The sequence below is a fragment of the Ictalurus furcatus genome, chromosome 5, assembly GCF_023375685.1.
Source record: "Ictalurus furcatus strain D&B chromosome 5, Billie_1.0, whole genome shotgun sequence".
Classification (NCBI taxonomy): domain Eukaryota; kingdom Metazoa; phylum Chordata; class Actinopteri; order Siluriformes; family Ictaluridae; genus Ictalurus; species Ictalurus furcatus.
In genome coordinates, this window is record NC_071259.1 from 29,762,566 (window position 1) to 29,779,719 (window position 17,154).

Consider the following 17,154-nt stretch of genomic DNA (forward strand, 5'->3'; position numbering starts at 1 on the left):
TACAGTTCTCGTTTATTCATATCAAAATGTATAGTATACAATTATATATTCCGTCTCTTGGAGTAAAATAAAAGTTCACCCTGCCCCTGCATTCAATCTTTATAATCAAAGATATTTATTACAATACAAAAATACTGTACAGATGCAAATTTTCTTTTAAAAATCATTAAGAAGAGCTCTATCCAGAAAGCACTTTTTACGAAAAGAAAGAAAAAAAATATTCTCGTCGATCCAGAGTTGGATAGAAAGTGCACACAAAACGACGGAACGTCAACAATATATATATATATATCCTGCTTTGTTGTTAAATCTGTCTGTGCTTAAAAAAAAAAAAAAAAATACAAATTCTTGCTGAAAAATAGATCTCTCTTTGTGTCCTGCAACAGAGCGTCTTTTTAATTCCAAAACGATTAAAGATGATGAGAACAGAAGAGAACGAATAACGAGTTACGGAAGATCTCGACGCTTCGGCCACGTGAATCAGTCACTCGGCAGTTATAAATAAATAGATCACGAGTGAGACGACGCAAAGTTTTTTTTTTTCTTTCTTTCGAACATTCATCTAAAATACTTTACGAATTTATAGAAATTATATTGCAACAGTTTCTGACATATATCCCTGATATCACCGAGAAAAGAGAGAGAGAGAGAGAGAGAAACGTTCAGGTGAAACAAAGTTAGGTTTTTGGTTGAACTTTAAACAAACAAACAAGCATTTAAAGCAAGTTTCCCAGAAAAAAAAACTGACCCAAAATCCAAAGTTCTGATGATCCATCAGTCTGTCTGTTTTTTTTTTTTTTTTTAAACTGAAAATTAATCTCAAATGGCGCTTTACTTAAAATATAGTACACTACAAAGACTGCATCATTAATTCCTATTACCCCATACAGTGCACCTAAGCAAAGACGAACGTAAAATTTAAAAGACGTTTAAAACGGACCCTAAATTACGTGATACCCCAGGGAAGGGCAGATTTAAAGGAAAACTTCAGACAACATTAGCCACAATGAGTACATTAGCGTGCTACACAGTTCCACCACAATAACGCTAGTTCCCTGCCATGTTAGCATGAATGTGTGCAGCGATTTCTTCTGCAAAATCAACCCAAGGGGAGGAAGAAAAAAAGAAAAAGGCACAAAGACTAAACAGAGACTAAAATCTGAAGCTAAAATCTTTACAAAGCCTCTCTAAATAGAGAGACGGGGTTTTTTTTTTTGGTAGACAGGAATTAAGAGTAATTATCTATTCAGTATGATCGGAGTGCTGGCTTTTCTCCACAGACACAAATGAAGCCCAGCATCGGGATGTTTTTTTCCCGTTAAAACGTTTGAACCGACACTATAATTCAATCTAAATGTCATTAGTCATGGAGGGATAACTGGGGCTTGTCCAGTAGCTTTTGTTCACTTAGGTTATCAGCCATGTTAGCATGCCTGTGTGATGTACTTAATCTCCACCTGCACAACCCAAACCAAGCCAAGGGAAAAGCACGGAGGGTACAGAAATACAATTCGAAGCTATAAGCTTGTAAAAAAAAAGAGAGAGAGAGAGAGAGAGATGTCTCCGTGTAAATTTGGTTGGACAGAATTTAAAGGACGTCATAAAATAAATCCAGTTTCCTGCTAAATCCTTTTCACACCTAATCCATCTAAAACTAGGCTTGATACGTGTCTGAAGCTAGCCATTTATTTTAGCTTTATATCTATATATATATATATATATAAACGTCTTGAGGCTTTTCATCCGAGTCTGAAGCACAGCTTTAGAATCCAAGGAGATGCTGGTATCTTTAAAAACCATCTAGCTCCAGTACGCTTGTAACTTTTAGCTGGAAAGGAATCAAAAGCCACTAAATACTGAATCCTAATATCCCAGACGCAGATTAAAGAGATACTCCAGAGGTTTTGTTTCTTTTTTCTTTTTTAAACCTAATTTCTACTCACTGCATCTGTAATGCATGTGTGATCACTACAAACAATTTCAAGATGTTTCCATTGTTTACGACGTGTTGACTCAAAACTCCCTCGTACTGGTAGTCTAAGGGCAGTCGTCGTGGCACCGATAAACTCTCATGAGAAACCCCTTTTATGTAAAGTGTTTTTATGAATTCTTTTGTCAAAAGGTATCTGTAAAATAAAGACAGTGTAGCCCAAAGTAAAAAGGTTGCAGTGCCTCAGTATCCACCTGGGAGACCACAGAACCTTCCGGAAAAAACTGTGAAATATCCGAGCAGCTTTCTACTGTGTTGCTCCAGCGTTTAAAGGTGGACAAATCTCCGTAAGAACAGCTTCGATAAGACTTTCCTCTCACGTGTCTCATCTTAAAGCCTTTATTCTTTTGGCTAACGGGTGCAGTTTCTATCCCAAGTCTCGTATTTTACAATTCGACAGCTGCCCTTAGACTACCATTACAAGTCACGTAGTGTTAAATCAGGTGTACAGCTTTACAGCGAGAGGTGTCGCAATGACCGTTTCTTAATAATCGTTCCTACACTTCAAATGGGATCAATTTAAGAATTTAGGTTGAAAGTTGGAAAGTCTGGAGTACTCCTTTAACGTAATGTTAAAATGGAAGTTTTAGTACAATCAGGTAAAACGAGGACGTTTGTACCTCTGAATATTGCTTGCTAAAAGGTATAAAGTGAGAGTGCAACTCTTATACCCGTGACAGGCAGTGAAGTAGCTCTACGTATTTATGAACAAATAAGGTATGTAGGTCATACATGAGGAACAAAAAAGATAATAAATAAGCAGCATATCGTGCTCTGAAATTCAGAAAAAGCAGCAAGTGGTGCAAAGTTCACAGACGTTCACAAACACTCGGCCGCAAAGAGTCTCAAGCCCACATCAGCACACCATTTGTGAAGTCTCGACTAGGCGAACTTGTTCCTGCAGCTTCACGTGAAGGAATGACTACAGCCTTTGCTGTACGGGTCTTCTACCCATGATGCCTCTGCACCAGCCTGAGAGAGCAGCCTCTGCCTCTCACTTCCTGTTTTGGACATTGAAAAGGCAGAAGGTTCAAGTCCCCCCACAACACAAACAAACAAAAAAAATTAATTAAAAACATTCCCTTGTTAACCTGAGAGCAGGACAGAACAGAAATTTAGGGGGAGATGGATGGATGGAAGGATGGAATGCAAGAAAGAAAGGAAGAAAACACAAACAAGCAAACAAAAACAAACAAACACAGAGCTGTTTTAGTCTGTCTCCATGGCCCTGTCCGGTCCGTCGTGATTGGTGGAAGCGACGTGATTATCAGGGGGTGCGAGGGTGGGGTGCCGGATCTTGTCTTGGCGCTGGTAGAACAGAAGGTAGGCAGCGTTGGTCTGAAAGCAGAAACACAGGCAGACTGATTTGACTGGTCGAACTGAGGCCGCGTTTATGTATTCTGTCTGATCTATTTCCTGCCACTGATCCTCAAAAAGGAGAAATGTCAAATGATTCCCTCACCGGATTTCGTGTGAAGTTAATAGGAGAAAAAAAAGTGCTGTGAGGAACTGTAACGTGCAAAGCCCTCCATCATGGAAGACTCTGCCGTCTTGTAAAACTTTTTATTTTCATTATTGACCGTTACAAAGCTCCGACTGGCACTGGAGACTCCTTTCAAACATTGTAAATAAACGTCTCAGAGAAACCCGTATCAATAATTACACCCGTTTTCTTTTTCGCTTAAGTGGCGCGTCCATCGTACGAGTCCCCGTGCAAGCTGTTACGTAAACATGATTCGCCTTACAACCGATCCAAAGCAAGAATTCAACAGTGCTGTCTTTTTTTTTTTTTAAATCTCTTGCGTTATGGACATGACGTAGGTTTGAACAGAAAATGAATCTAATAGAAAATAATACTGATGGGAAATCGCTTCTTCTCAGACTTGTGTGTAGGTCTTTGGAGTCATTCTTACCATAATTTGTTCTTCTTTTGCGTAGGTCACCTTACTGTCGTCAAAATAATACCACTGGCCATTGTCCTTGTTCCGAGCGTAGCTGGTATCTGCGTGAGAGGAGTGAATGGACCAGAAACGTAAGGTTTTAAAACGGCTGCTTATTGTGAACGATCGGCCGTCTGATACTTATTCATGAACACATCAAGAAACATGGGAAGGATTTTCCATAAAGCACGTGAAGAACTGAATCGTGTCTGAATGATAATAAAATTGTCATTTGGCACGATCTGATCACGTGCTAAATAAAAACAGTGGATTCTCTCTGCCACATTTTCCCCCAATATTAGCTCCGACACATATACATATGTGTACATACACACAATATATATTATATATACATACACATGTGTATAATAAATATAAATATATATACACACACACACACACATATATATATATACACAGAGAAAGATGCGTACAGTGTCCATCTCTGAGCCCGCCGTAGTGGTTAGACACAGCGATGAGGTCGTATCTGCTGGGAGGCTCCGAGTCGCTCCCCGTCTTCCTCAAGAGCCAGTCGGAGAAGTCCAGCTTTCTGTAAAATATGATCGCACGCAAGGTCAAGACGGATTAGATTTTATTTAACGATGACTCTCATCTCTACAGCCTGGGATTGCACTGATATGTGATTAACAACACTAGCAAAACAGTAGCACCACATTTAAAAGTACAGCAATACAGCAATTCTTTAACTTCCTATGTTTTACAAAAACAAGCTATTCAAAAACATATTAGCAAATAACAGACTAATATCAGGTACGTGATACTACACCCACTTTCATTATTAGTATTTAATTTTGATGTAATTATAATAATAATAATAATGTGATGCCGCTGTTTATTTACAGCCTATATTCATATTTTCATATGAATATATGTATACCTATTAACATGAAGATACACATGTACACGTGTTAAATGCACTACGCACGCTATTTACGCACTACACCATGTTATGATATTTTCTGGTGCATCTCCAATTAGTCTAGACAATCTTTTTTGGTTTGGACGTTTCTAATTTAACGCCTTGCCATCTACCGTGGCTATTTTAATGGCGAGAAACAGGTTAAAATTTACAAAAAGTTTTTTCCTAAAGTTTACCTTCGATAAAAAAAATCGAAATTCATTAAATATCTTTTCATACGAATCCACCGAGTAAAAAAAAAAAAAAAAAAGAGTCCTATATAAAACACCAGTCCATTAAAATATGCCTCAAAGATACTGGACTTTGGAGTAAGGAGGATCTTCAGCTGTTCACAGAAACGTGTGAGCTGGTCTGGAGTGGCCTATTCGGCAACGGCTGTAGATGATTCGGTTCTCTTTTGGTTTTAAAGCAATGCAAAATTTACTTCCTAGACATATGTAATGTTAACCAATATTTAATATTGAAAGGTAAAACACACTTAAGTCATTTTCATGCTCTCGACGCTAACCCGAGTCTAAGGAAGAGATGGAGGAGACGAGAAACCGGCTAGCCCCGGCTAGCCTCCCATCCCGGCAGGTCGTATTTACACACTAGCCAAACGAACGCACGCGTGGAATACAAACTCGGTTTTTATACATTTCTTATGTTAATCAGAGAAGATTTTACGCTGGGCAAGAATTTCCAGCTTGTTAATTGGGAACATAATGGGTTATGTTGTGGAGAATTTTGATTAAAATGTTCCACATGTGAAGTGCAAAAGAACACGGGCAAAACCAACCGGAGAGGGAAGTCGACGATGGTGTCCAGCTTCTCGCGGGAGTACTTGGTGTAGGAGAAGCGTTTCAGGTGGATGATGAGGACCTCAGGAAGAGACCACAGATCCAACTTCTTAGTGGCAAGCTGGTGCTTCTTACACGTTGGGCAGTACCTAAAGAGCATCAGTGTACCAAGTTTATCACTCAAAATAGCTGCGCAGCCAGAGATGCAGGCAACACTCTGGTGTGTCAGGGTCCTTACAATACCTTCCTATTATGTAATAAACATAGTTGATCAGCTTCACCCTCTCTGATTAGGAAGACTGACAGGTCAGTGCGTGCGTGTGTACCGTAATGAGCCGGAATTGGATAGACAGACAGTGAAAGTTCTGCTACACTGGTACAGATAATGATCTCATAAAATACACTGAGATGAATTGAGCTTCTTGGAATATAATACAATTTTTTAAAACAGGTTCTTATGTATATATGAAGCTGTTGATTCATTTCCTCTGACAGCTGTATTATAACTCGCAGGTTAATATTAAAGCGCTTGTTCTAATACATGATCATTTCTATAGTAACAGCTCGCACAGCGGATGCCCCACATAACCTAAACCTAAATAATAAACAGATTAAGACGACAAGTCGTAAGAAAAAAAAAACGTCTAAAGTATTCCGTTAACGTCTATGAAACGTTTATGGAAGGAGTCTCCGGTGTCAGACACGGGAAAGTCTTTAGGACAGAGGAGTTTGCACTTCCCGCTTTCTGTGTAGCATGACACGTCTTCGAGAGAGAGAAGAAAAGAGAGGTCGGCCAAAGGAATGACTACAAGAGGGCATTTTATAATGGATAAGAGTTTTGTGGATGTTTCGTAACCTTAAAAGTAACTGTAAACGGTTAAAAAGCTTACAAGTGTAATCGTCGGCTGTGGTATAAGTGGAGAAACGCACTTTGAGCCATGCCGTTACAGAAAAATAATCCGCTTTGCTTCGCTTAAATAATCCGTCATGGATTGTTTTTCTATAGCGGCTCGGACCGTCACGTCATTCGTTATATATCTGCTCCGACACCGACTAGCTTCACATGCACGTCAGATTCCGTTTAATGTCTGTATCCAGGTCGCAGCCCTATTCCGAACACGCATATTTGTTTATACGCGTACTGGCACCGGAATATTCCCGTATACGTGCTTGTTGGACGTATGCCCGAGTTGCCATTCCTAAATACCTAGCCTATAGCTAAGCATCTGTTAGCACCCACAATTCCTTGTGGACTTGAACATGCGTGTATATCTCCTTTCAGTGGATTTTCGGAACAAGGTGTTTACATGCAACAAATTTCCGATTAAAAACAGTTATAATCCAGGTGTGCGATTCAGAATTTAGTGAATCGGGAATATCGTCTTGATCTGAATCGGGCCGCGGCGTTTACACGACTCGATACTTAACCCGAATCCTGCCAAATTCTGATTAATATCGGAATATTGGTGTGCATGTAAACACACTCGCTGTGGAAGTTGTATAAAAAACCATGATATTGAGTTCAGTTCTATTTCTCCTACTCTTCCACTGCTTGTTATGGTTTAAGCACTAGTACGGTGTTTACCATGGATTCTCCTCCTCGAGTGTCTCCATAGTGGTGAAGAGTTCGATACACTCCTGCAGATGCACTGTGGACTGCTGCTGTGGGACGTCCATGGTCTTGTCCTTCATGTATTTCTGCACGGGGAAAAAACAACAACCACCACCACCAGAAACTCGTGAATATCGCAGTTCTGTGTCACACACTTAGACTGAAAATGTTCCCTCCGTCACTGATAACAGAGATATACATACATATGTTTCAGTGACAGGATTTCACTGATGAAGGTTTAGTACTGGAATGTTAATTAAATCTAATCGCACTGTACTGTATACGAACTTACCTCTGCTTCGGTGTCGTTGTAGTATTTCTTTTTCATGTCAGGGTCCCAGTCAATGGCCACGTACAGCTGATCTGTCAGGCGATGAAATGTAACGTTACACCGTTACAGTCTTAAGATATTTAACAGGTTCTCTCTCGCACACGTCCACACGCGTACTTTCTCACGCTCTCACTCTGATATATTATCCGAACGGCCAAATCATATACGCAGTGGATATATAAACACCAATATAGTGGAATTGTTCTTTAAATGGTTCGAAAAATACACCAAATATTACCAAACACTAATACATATAACTGACTAATTCATTAACGAGCGAAAAATATCAAACAGCCCCTGATAGCTTAAACGCACAGTTTAAGGTGAAAATCCAAGTACACGACTCACTGCTGAAGGAAAGCGCACCGTTTCCGTCCCCGTTGCCTCGATCCGTGGTGCCGTTGGAGTTCACGGCCTGTATAGTGAAGATCGGCCTCTTTTTTTTCTCGGTACAACGCTGTCTACTCGTCGTCATCGTCGTCTTTTTCGCCGGAGCAACGGTCTCACTAAGTTCTCCGTCGTCTTCTTCTCCATCCTCGTCCTCTTTCCCAGAAGTCTGCGCTGCAGCAGCCTGCGTGCCCTCTCCCGTGACTTGGGAGTTGCTGTCCGTGCTGCAGCATGCCGACTGGCCCTCCTTTGTGCTGCTCTCCCCGGCGGCTTCGTCGTTCGTCTCCTCCTCGTCCTCCTCCTCTTCGCTGCTGGGGCTCGCTTCGGATTGCGTGCTGTTCTGCTGGGATGGCTCTTCTGTCTTGGATGGCCCTGCCTGCTCGGGCTCTTCCTCATCCTCACCTGTGTGGAAATGGGATGACCAAACATAAACAGGGAAAAAATGATACGAGTGGTACAGCGTGGCTTTCCGGATCTCTAGAAGACATAAAGGCTTTACCTCCACTCAGTCCGTTGGTCTGATTTTTGTACATCTTGTCTTCTTCGTCATTCTCTTCGCTACCGTTTTCTTCCTCATCTTCCTCCTCCACTTCTTCTGTCGGGTCTGGCTGACGCACGTATCGCCTGTACAAGCACATCGGACTATTTTAGCTTCTCGGAGCTGTACAACTGTACTCAGCATCTTAGTAAGAAGAGCTTGATTTAAAAGTAGCTTCCACATCGCTGTAGGAAATGCAGTTAAATCATCGAATTTGAGACTAAATCCTGCATTAATTGGACCCAAGACCAATATACATATGTTACCGGGCATAAGGTAAAATAACCCCTAAAAAAAAAAAGGGGTTCATCAAATCGTCCATTTTAACACGAAGGCCCTGACTAACAGTTCTGTGCTATGCCTTTCAGTTTTTTACTAGCCGCTCAGATCAGATCACGCTCGAGTAGAGGAACTCACATCAGGCGCTGGAGAAAGAGCTGGTAAAGGGCGTCTGTGTTGCACTGCGTACGAGGCAGAGACATCAGCAGCGGGTGGCCGAACAGTGACGTGCTGTAGTTGCTTCCCCCCGAGCCGTAGTCTCTGTAGTTGGAGCGTTCACGCATGTACACAGCCAGAAGCACCTCCTTATCATCCTGTTCCTCAGTGCTGCTGCTGTTCAACTCGTACCTGTACGAACACACCATACACAGCAGATAAAACACACAGATGCCTAAAAAAAAAAAACCTGGGAACTTACAGGAACAACCTGGTAATATTATTACGTAGTTTGTTCATTAACAAGGGTGTCCAATCTTATTAAAGGGCGTGGACGTGGGTGCTGGTTTTCATCGACTACGTTCACATGGACAGCAGTAATCTAATTATTGACCTTACTCTGAGTAAGATAATAATGTGATTAAGGTGTTTACATGAGGTGTTTACATAACATAATTAGATTAACAGCCCGCGTCATTACGTCACCGCGCCACGCCGTCCCTCCAGAATTTCACGTATCGACATAGAGTTCGTCTTCGTTATGGGACCGTATACAGTTTTGGGTGTTTTTATTTGATTTTTTTACGAAAGCTTCAAGTGCAGTTAATTATTTGTCATGCTGTACGTGCTAATAGACGACTGCTTGAAGCCGTGGGCTGCGTCCCAAACCGCGTACTTACCTACTATATAGTAGCCGAGATACGTGTATTTTTCCCCCACTACAGGCCTATAGTAGGCAAGTATGCGGTTTGGGACGCAGTCGTGCTCTCTTGTTCACCGTAAAAGGTAAAACTGCCGTGTGTGATCGTGTCCTGTCGCAAAATGCGGTGAAAACTCTCACACGACGTTCATAATGTGATTAAGGTGTTTACATGTCTGTAATACACGTCCATAATGCGACTAAAACAGGAGTACTCCACCTGTCTTAATTCGATTATTGCTTACTTCGAGTATGACTTGCTGTATACATGGTAGTTTCTTAATCAAAGTATGGTCTCAATCGGGTTAAGAGTGGATTATTGTTGTCCGTGTAAACGCACCGACTCTAACACAGCCTAGAACTGTTAAATTAACTAAACAGTAAATGAGATGACGACATGTATAACTTCTGAAGAGCACTTGTGCTGGAAAGTAAAACACCGTTTATGACGATGAACTGCTTTACACGCGACTGCAAGCGACAATTTAATTATGTATGTAATGCAAAAATTCTACGAGCACAATAGTAACGAACAGCAGATTATCGCTGATTAAGTAAAGAGAATTTCTGTCCGACTTTTACACTTTCAGGGGGAGAAAAAAAAACAAAAACCAAAGACATTGTACAGAACACAATCAAACTGTTTAAAGCTTATGGGGGAATTACGGTGGATTCATGGTTAGCGCATTTGCTTCGCACCTCCAGGGTTGGGGGTGTACGCGGAGCTTGCATGTTCTCCCCGTGCATCAGGGGTTTCCTCCCCCAGTCCAAAGACATGCGTTGTAGGCTGACCGGCATTTCCAAATTGTCCGTAATGTGTGAATGTGTGCGATTGTGCCCTGCGATGGGTTGCCACCCTGTCCAGGGTGTCCCCCTCCTTATGCCCCGAGTCCCCTGGGATAGCCTCCAGGTTCCCCCGCGACCCTGTGTAGGATAAGCGGTACAGAAAATGGACGGATGGATCCTCGATTGGCTAATCGATTGCTTAAATTATAAATGTTTCCTCAACAAATCCACTCAATCAATTCAACACAGCCCTACGCACTGTTTCTACCATATTTACCCACTGCTCAAGCCGAATTTATTTTGAATTTATTTTGTTTTTCCTTCATTTATTTACTGAGACGTACATAAAGCTACGCAAGCCAGAGCATTCTCTCGACCTCTGTACGGAGCAGAGATTTTATCACACGCTACCGGTCAAAAGTTTGTGGACACTCCACTGAAATGTTTCTCATGATCTTAAAAACCTTTTGATCTGAAGGGGTGTGATGAAACGTTTGAAATCGGTGTCGTAGACAAAAATATCATTCCGACGTATTCGTTTCTTTCATTAGAAAACTAACATTTTATTTATAGAAATTTTTATTTATTTATTTATTTATTTATTTTTTAAAACGGACGACTCGGAGTGAAATATTCCAGAAAAGCAGCCGATAAGAGTCCAGCGTCGGTGTGAACTCCTTTAATACTGTTTAAAAAGCATCTCGGACAAATTCCTCAAGAAATCGGTCGAGAAAATGCCAAGAATACATTTCTGGAAATTCTAGGCGAAAAAGCGTGTCTATTTTGAAGATGCTAAAATATAAAATTATTTTGAATTATTTGGGATTTTTTATCATGACATAATTCCCATAGTCCCATTTGTGTTACTCCAGAGTTTTGAGGACTTTATTATTACTCTACAATGTGGGAAAAACTTGCACAATGAGGAAATGTCACCGAGAGCTTTTAGGGAGCAGGTTAATTTCTTTCTTGCTTGCTTAATTGTGAAATCTTTGACTTCTCGATTACTTTTGGGACAAGGCTCGACCAGGAACAGGATAAAAGACTAGACTATAAATAGGGGAATCTAAGTAGGAGCGTAACATGCGTACATGCAAATTCAGTAGTAAATGGAGTAATACACATCAGCACAAGTCAGTGATACTCAACATTACTGCCTTGATCAAGCTGGATGGTTTACAAACTGTACGATCGAGTGTGTTTGCGCAAAACAGATGAACCCAGGCTTACACAAAGATGTCATCTCTGTCCAGTATTAGGCTGAGAGACTCATCACGGTGATAGATCTTGTAGAAGCGATGGTTGAATACATCCGCCACTATCATCTGATAAAGGAGAGAGGGGGAAAAAAATGGCACTGACGTTTACTTTGGTTCAGAAGGAAAATCATGAACAGACAAAAACGTATCCTAATCTCACAAGTCAGAGGTGAAATTATGTTTCGTTGAACAATACAGCTCTAGCTCAAACTCAGCTGAGGGAATTTTACTGGTGTTTAACAAGCAGAGCAACATGCAAACACCAACACGCAGTGATGTTAACAACAGTAGAAAGAAACCCGTTATGGAAAGTGCTGGAGTTCCCTGTAATATCCCGTTCAGTATCGGTGCTTACATAATGCACTGAAAATGTGATTGTCAAACTTTCACCATCAGAGTTTCTGATGTTTCAAGGAAACGGTTGAATCTGTGTTCGGAGGCTCGGCCTCTCACCTTCTCCTCTGGGATATTGGTCTCTTTACACAGAGCAGCGCATAAGTCCTTCACTCGGCCAGCTTTGGGCACAATCACTCTGTACTGCAGAGAGAGAGAGAGAGAGAGAGAGAGAGAGAGAGAGAGAGAGAGAGAGAGAGATGGGGCAGAAAGTGAGACAGGAAGAGAGATAGAGAGACAGAGAAACGAGAGATAGGGGAGACAGAGTGAGACAGGAAGAAAGAGATTAAGGGACAGAAGAGAGAGAGAGAGACAGACGGAAAGGAGAGAGAGGGGAGACAGAGTGAGACAGGAAGAAAGAGATTAAGGGACAGAAGAGAGAGAGAGAGAGAGAGACAGAAAGAAGAGAGAGGGGAGAGAAGAGTGAGACAGGAAGAAAGAGATTAAAGGAAAGAAGAGAGAGAGAGAGAGAGAGACAGAAAGAAGAGAGAGGGGAGAGAAGAGTGAGACAGGAAGAAAGAGATTAAGGGACAGAAGAGAGAGAGAGAGAGAGAGACAGAAAGAAGAGAGAGGGGAGACAGAGTGAGACAGGAAGAAAGAGATTAAGGGACAGAAGAGAGAGAGAGAGACAGAGACAGAAAGAAGAGAGAGGGGAGAGAAGAGTGAGACAGGAAGAAAGAGATTAAAGGAAAGAAGAGAGAGAGCGGGGGACAGAGAGTAAAACAGCAGAGAGAGAGAGAGAGGGAGGGACAGGGGGGTGAGATAGTAAAAGAGATAGAGGGACAGAGAAGAGAGAGGGGGGACAGAGAGGGAGACAGAAAGAGAAAGATAGAGGGAAAGCAGAGAGAGAGAGAGAGGGGGGGCAGAGAGTGAGATAGAAAGAGAGAAAAGAGAGAGGAAGGAGGGGTAGAGTGTAAGACATAGAGGGACAGAGAAGAGAGAGACAGAGAGAGAGGGGGGAATGGAGAGTGAGACGGTAAGAGAGACAGAGTGAGTGACAGTAAGAGAGAAAGAAGGGACAGAGAGAGTGACAGTAAGAGAGAGAGAGAAAGTGAGACAGTACGAGAGAGACAGAGAGTGAGACAGTAAGGGAGAGATAGAGAAGAGACAGAGAAATTGAGACAGAAGAGAGAGACAGAAGAGAGAGACAGTAAGAGAGAGACAGAAGAGAGAGACAGAAGAGAGAGACATTTTTTTTTACATTTCCTGTAAAGTCCTAGTGGACTCCTTGATCAGTAGTAAAAGCAGGTTATAAATGACTACGCTGCCCTCAGGTGGATTACACTCCAGTTCTTCATTTAGACAACACTTCAAGCAACTAATACTATTCCTACTAAATAGATATTAATATTAGAAAACAGACGGCTAATCAGTAAGTACACTTTCACATTTTTAAGTGATCATTTCCGGATAAAAACGGCCGTTTCGCTGAACTGAGCACGTTCAGCACAGGATGTTTACCTGCACAGGCTTGGCCAGAGGGTCGAGGGAAATGAAGAACACCTCCATGGCCCTCTCCGTGCTGACGGGCAGGGGAATGCTCAAGTAGCAGAAAGGGTCAAAGGTCACCGACACCTTTTTGCACTCGGGGCAGACCAGCGTGGATTTAAAGAGCCCGTGAAACGTGTCCACGATCACAGAGTCGTTCCGTCGCCTGTGGTTACACCACGCCTCATCTGCCACTTCCTGCACAGACGAGAGCGAGACAGATCCACCACTTTTCCATTTCCGTTCATTTCCCCCCCTCAAACAATATCACAGCAGATGCAGAGCTGTATATCATGCTGTATTGTGTGTGTTAGGAAGAGGATTAGGAAAAGGAAGAGGTTTACACCAAACGCTATTATTAGGCAAAGTAAAGTACGTCTAGCTCAACTAAAATATTTTCATATACATGGTACAAATGGCAATGCTGAGATACAACAATTCTTCATTCAGGAACAAGGTGGCTACCCACCTGCACTAAAGAGAAACAAATATTTTGGATATCCAAGATGGCTGCCTTGCATAATCTTACAGAGTTTAAATACAAGCTGAAGTTTCGTATAAAACCATTAGCAAGTCGTATATTTACATAAACGATATTTTGTGCGAGATAGACTTCTATTACTTGTTAGCTTGTTGTGAGGAAAAATGGAAAGTGGAGCATTAATATATATATATATATTTTTTTATTGGTCCATATTGTATTTGCAGTTGCTATTATAGGCCACCAGGTTCTGTGACGACATTAGAAATAAACTACTCTGTAAAGTCCACATCATTCAAATCATTACACATTTCAGCATAAATGATTTGCATTACACATTTTAAACGGTCCCTAATCCGCACTACAGGTTTGGGATTTGTGTGTGTGCGCACGCAAATTCACAGGAACTGATATGCGTGTGGATGTGCCTGTGTTAACTCAGTACCTGGTCTGGTCTGCCGTCTGCGTCCTTGAGCTCGATGTACTCTTTGTTCTTGACCCGGTTCAGGTCTTCGTGCAGGCCGTCCAGCAGGAAGGACAGGAGCTCCTGAGAGTCGTGCTGCTGGTAACCCAGGAACTGGGACGCAAAATGGCCCACCTTAGTCTGCACACACACACACACACACACAGGTGTTATATTACAGGAAGAATAAAAAAAGACCATATGCTACACTGCAACAAGTGCAATGCTAAAAATTCGACAGGCCAAAGTTTCTCAACCTCATAATTACGTATCCTCACTTTAAAAACACGTGGCACTACAGAATAGTGTCTCCCCGACCACATCTGCTTGATGACGTCGGCGTACGCCTCTGCGATCTCACCCTTCATGCCCAGAGGGTTCGTGAAGTTCAGCTCGTTTATGTACAGGCTCCTCAGGAAGTACTCCGTCAGCGGTGGGGTGTTGCTCAGGCACTGAGATCACGGAATAAACGCAGTAGAACATCGTGTTAACAGAAGTCACTATTATAGCTGACAAAAGAAGCGATCAAAACTACCTTTCGGTTAAATCTTGCGCATATATTAAATGTATAATCCGGGTTATAATAAAAGAAACGATTGATGTAGGAGATGATCACGAACCTGTAGAGCAGAGTTCATGAAGCAGGTGTTGCCCAGGTTAGTGAGACCGCACACTCCAGGCTGGCCTTGGTACATGTCCTGCTCCTCCATAGAGTTCCTCCTTAAAGCACACAACCAACAATAAACAAATGGTTCTCAGAAGATTTACATTTACACAAATTACTCCATCTTTGGCACCTGCTGTGTTTCTTTAGTTTTATACTGAAGCTTGTTGCACATGTACATACACACTAAGGCTGGGTAAAAAATATTCGATTCTCCGATTTTAATCGGTCTTCAATTTAATGAAATGATATCGATTTGGGAAATCCCCGAATCGATTCTTAATGCACGTGCTTTACTTGAGAGGATGTGAATAATAATAATAATAATATTAATAATAATAATAAGTTTAATTTATATAGCACCTTTCCAGAGCTCAAGAACGCTTTACAGTACAATGATTACCTGTAGTTCGCCTCTCGTCCTGAAGATGTCGCCATCGTTCATGTTTTGAATTTTGAAAACGGGTTTTATTTCCTAAACATGTTTCAAGTTGTTAATGAATTTCACTGTTGCACATTTACAATGTTTTCATTTATTTATTGTCTACAGTAATGTGCAGTGTGCAGTTTACTTTGTGTGCACATATTTATGATTTCTTGTTACTCAAAGTAAAAAGTAATTAAACATAATTTTGCACGCCCTAGTGTTAATGTAAATGTGCATTTCAGCAATCTAGCCAAGTAGGAGGGTTTCAGTTACCAGTATTTATATTAAAATATGGATTCCATGTCTGCAAAACTAACATTTCAAATGAAATATTGATAACTAATCGATATTGAATCGAATCTAAATCGAATCCATATAAATAAGAATCGAGTCGGCAAATTGGTCGCAATACTCAGCCCTAATACTCAAAGATCTGTTTTTATACTTTCTATTATATAGGTATTTATGGAAATAATTTTCTTTCTTTCTTTGATGTTGCTCTTCCTACTTGTGCTGCTGTGCCAGTTTGAATTTCCCCTACAGTTCACTCACATGATCTGTGGTCTGGAGCTGGGCCATGTGCCATCTGCATTCCTCATCTCCATGATCACTGTCTGCAGAATGAGCAGATGAGCATGTTACAACACACAGAAACAACAAAATCTTCACACGCACGCACTCCACATCAGAGTTTCCTAGATGACAGCCAAATCTCTCCACGTCACTAGACGGACAAAATCCTTATTCGACAAATCCTGAACCTAGTTGAAAAACGCTTAAAATGGTATTTAATATTAAAAATTACATGTGTGTACCTATCGCTTTCAGGTAAGCTAAAGGTTTCACAACGCCGGCCTTCCTTACAATCATCAGACCAGGGAAGAAGCAAAGTTCTTCTAGTTGACACAGGTCAAATCTTAAACGCTATATCTGACAAAATGGCTTCTACACTTCATATAGCGCACTATATGGCCAATTTGAAGTCATCTATTAAACCTGGTGTGTTTAATTACAATATTCCTCAGGGCATGTTTGGTATTAATTTAATCCATATTTCATGGTGAACAATGTGGCGACATCATACACATCATATAGGTTTAGGAAATGACATTGACAGTATATGTTTGTGCAATGTGCCCCCCCCCCCCTTCACCCACACATATATGTAAATAAGTTAACAGTTATTATTAATTGGAGTCAGATAATTAATTAAACATTTTGGAGTCAGATATTTAAACCATAAAGCTAAAACATGCATTTAACCTTCAGCTGCACTTATTTCCGTCTTTGGTCATAGGAGAGCAGTGGGCTAATTAACCCTTTATACTTTAGCCCTACACTTATTACTGAAAAACCGCTTATTACTGAGTCCTGAGGAATTTTCCTTATCTGAAAACTTAGTCAAAGCACTGACACTGGAGACTCCTTCCATACATGTGAACGTCTCCTCAGAGAAACATTCACCATGTTAACAATTACACCGATTAATTAGACGCATTTATAAGTATGTGAGTGGAAGGTCCATGCAAGGATAGTAAGTG

General features: G+C 41.2%; 1 protein-coding gene across 3 annotated transcripts in view; it reads right to left on the bottom strand.

Annotated features, from left to right (window-relative positions):
* The window catches only part of usp11 (ubiquitin specific peptidase 11), a 23,666-nt gene continuing 6,512 nt past the window's right edge, over positions 1–17,154 (bottom strand). For all 3 annotated transcript variants that reach the window (XM_053625669.1, XM_053625671.1, XM_053625672.1), the window contains exons 6-21: positions 16,166–16,227; positions 15,143–15,242; positions 14,801–14,974; positions 14,505–14,663; positions 13,552–13,776; positions 12,151–12,234; positions 11,669–11,763; positions 8,935–9,144; positions 8,479–8,603; positions 7,941–8,381; positions 7,554–7,624; positions 7,235–7,347; positions 5,649–5,798; positions 4,365–4,480; positions 3,904–3,992; positions 1–3,328 (exon numbers count right to left, since the gene is read on the bottom strand). In XM_053625669.1, the coding sequence (XP_053481644.1) occupies positions 3,200–3,328; positions 3,904–3,992; positions 4,365–4,480; positions 5,649–5,798; positions 7,235–7,347; positions 7,554–7,624; positions 7,941–8,381; positions 8,479–8,603; positions 8,935–9,144; positions 11,669–11,763; positions 12,151–12,234; positions 13,552–13,776; positions 14,505–14,663; positions 14,801–14,974; positions 15,143–15,242; positions 16,166–16,227 (2,343 nt within the window). In that variant the 3' untranslated portion in view covers positions 1–3,199. The remainder of the gene's footprint in view (positions 3,329–3,903; positions 3,993–4,364; positions 4,481–5,648; positions 5,799–7,234; positions 7,348–7,553; positions 7,625–7,940; positions 8,382–8,478; positions 8,604–8,934; positions 9,145–11,668; positions 11,764–12,150; positions 12,235–13,551; positions 13,777–14,504; positions 14,664–14,800; positions 14,975–15,142; positions 15,243–16,165; positions 16,228–17,154) is intronic.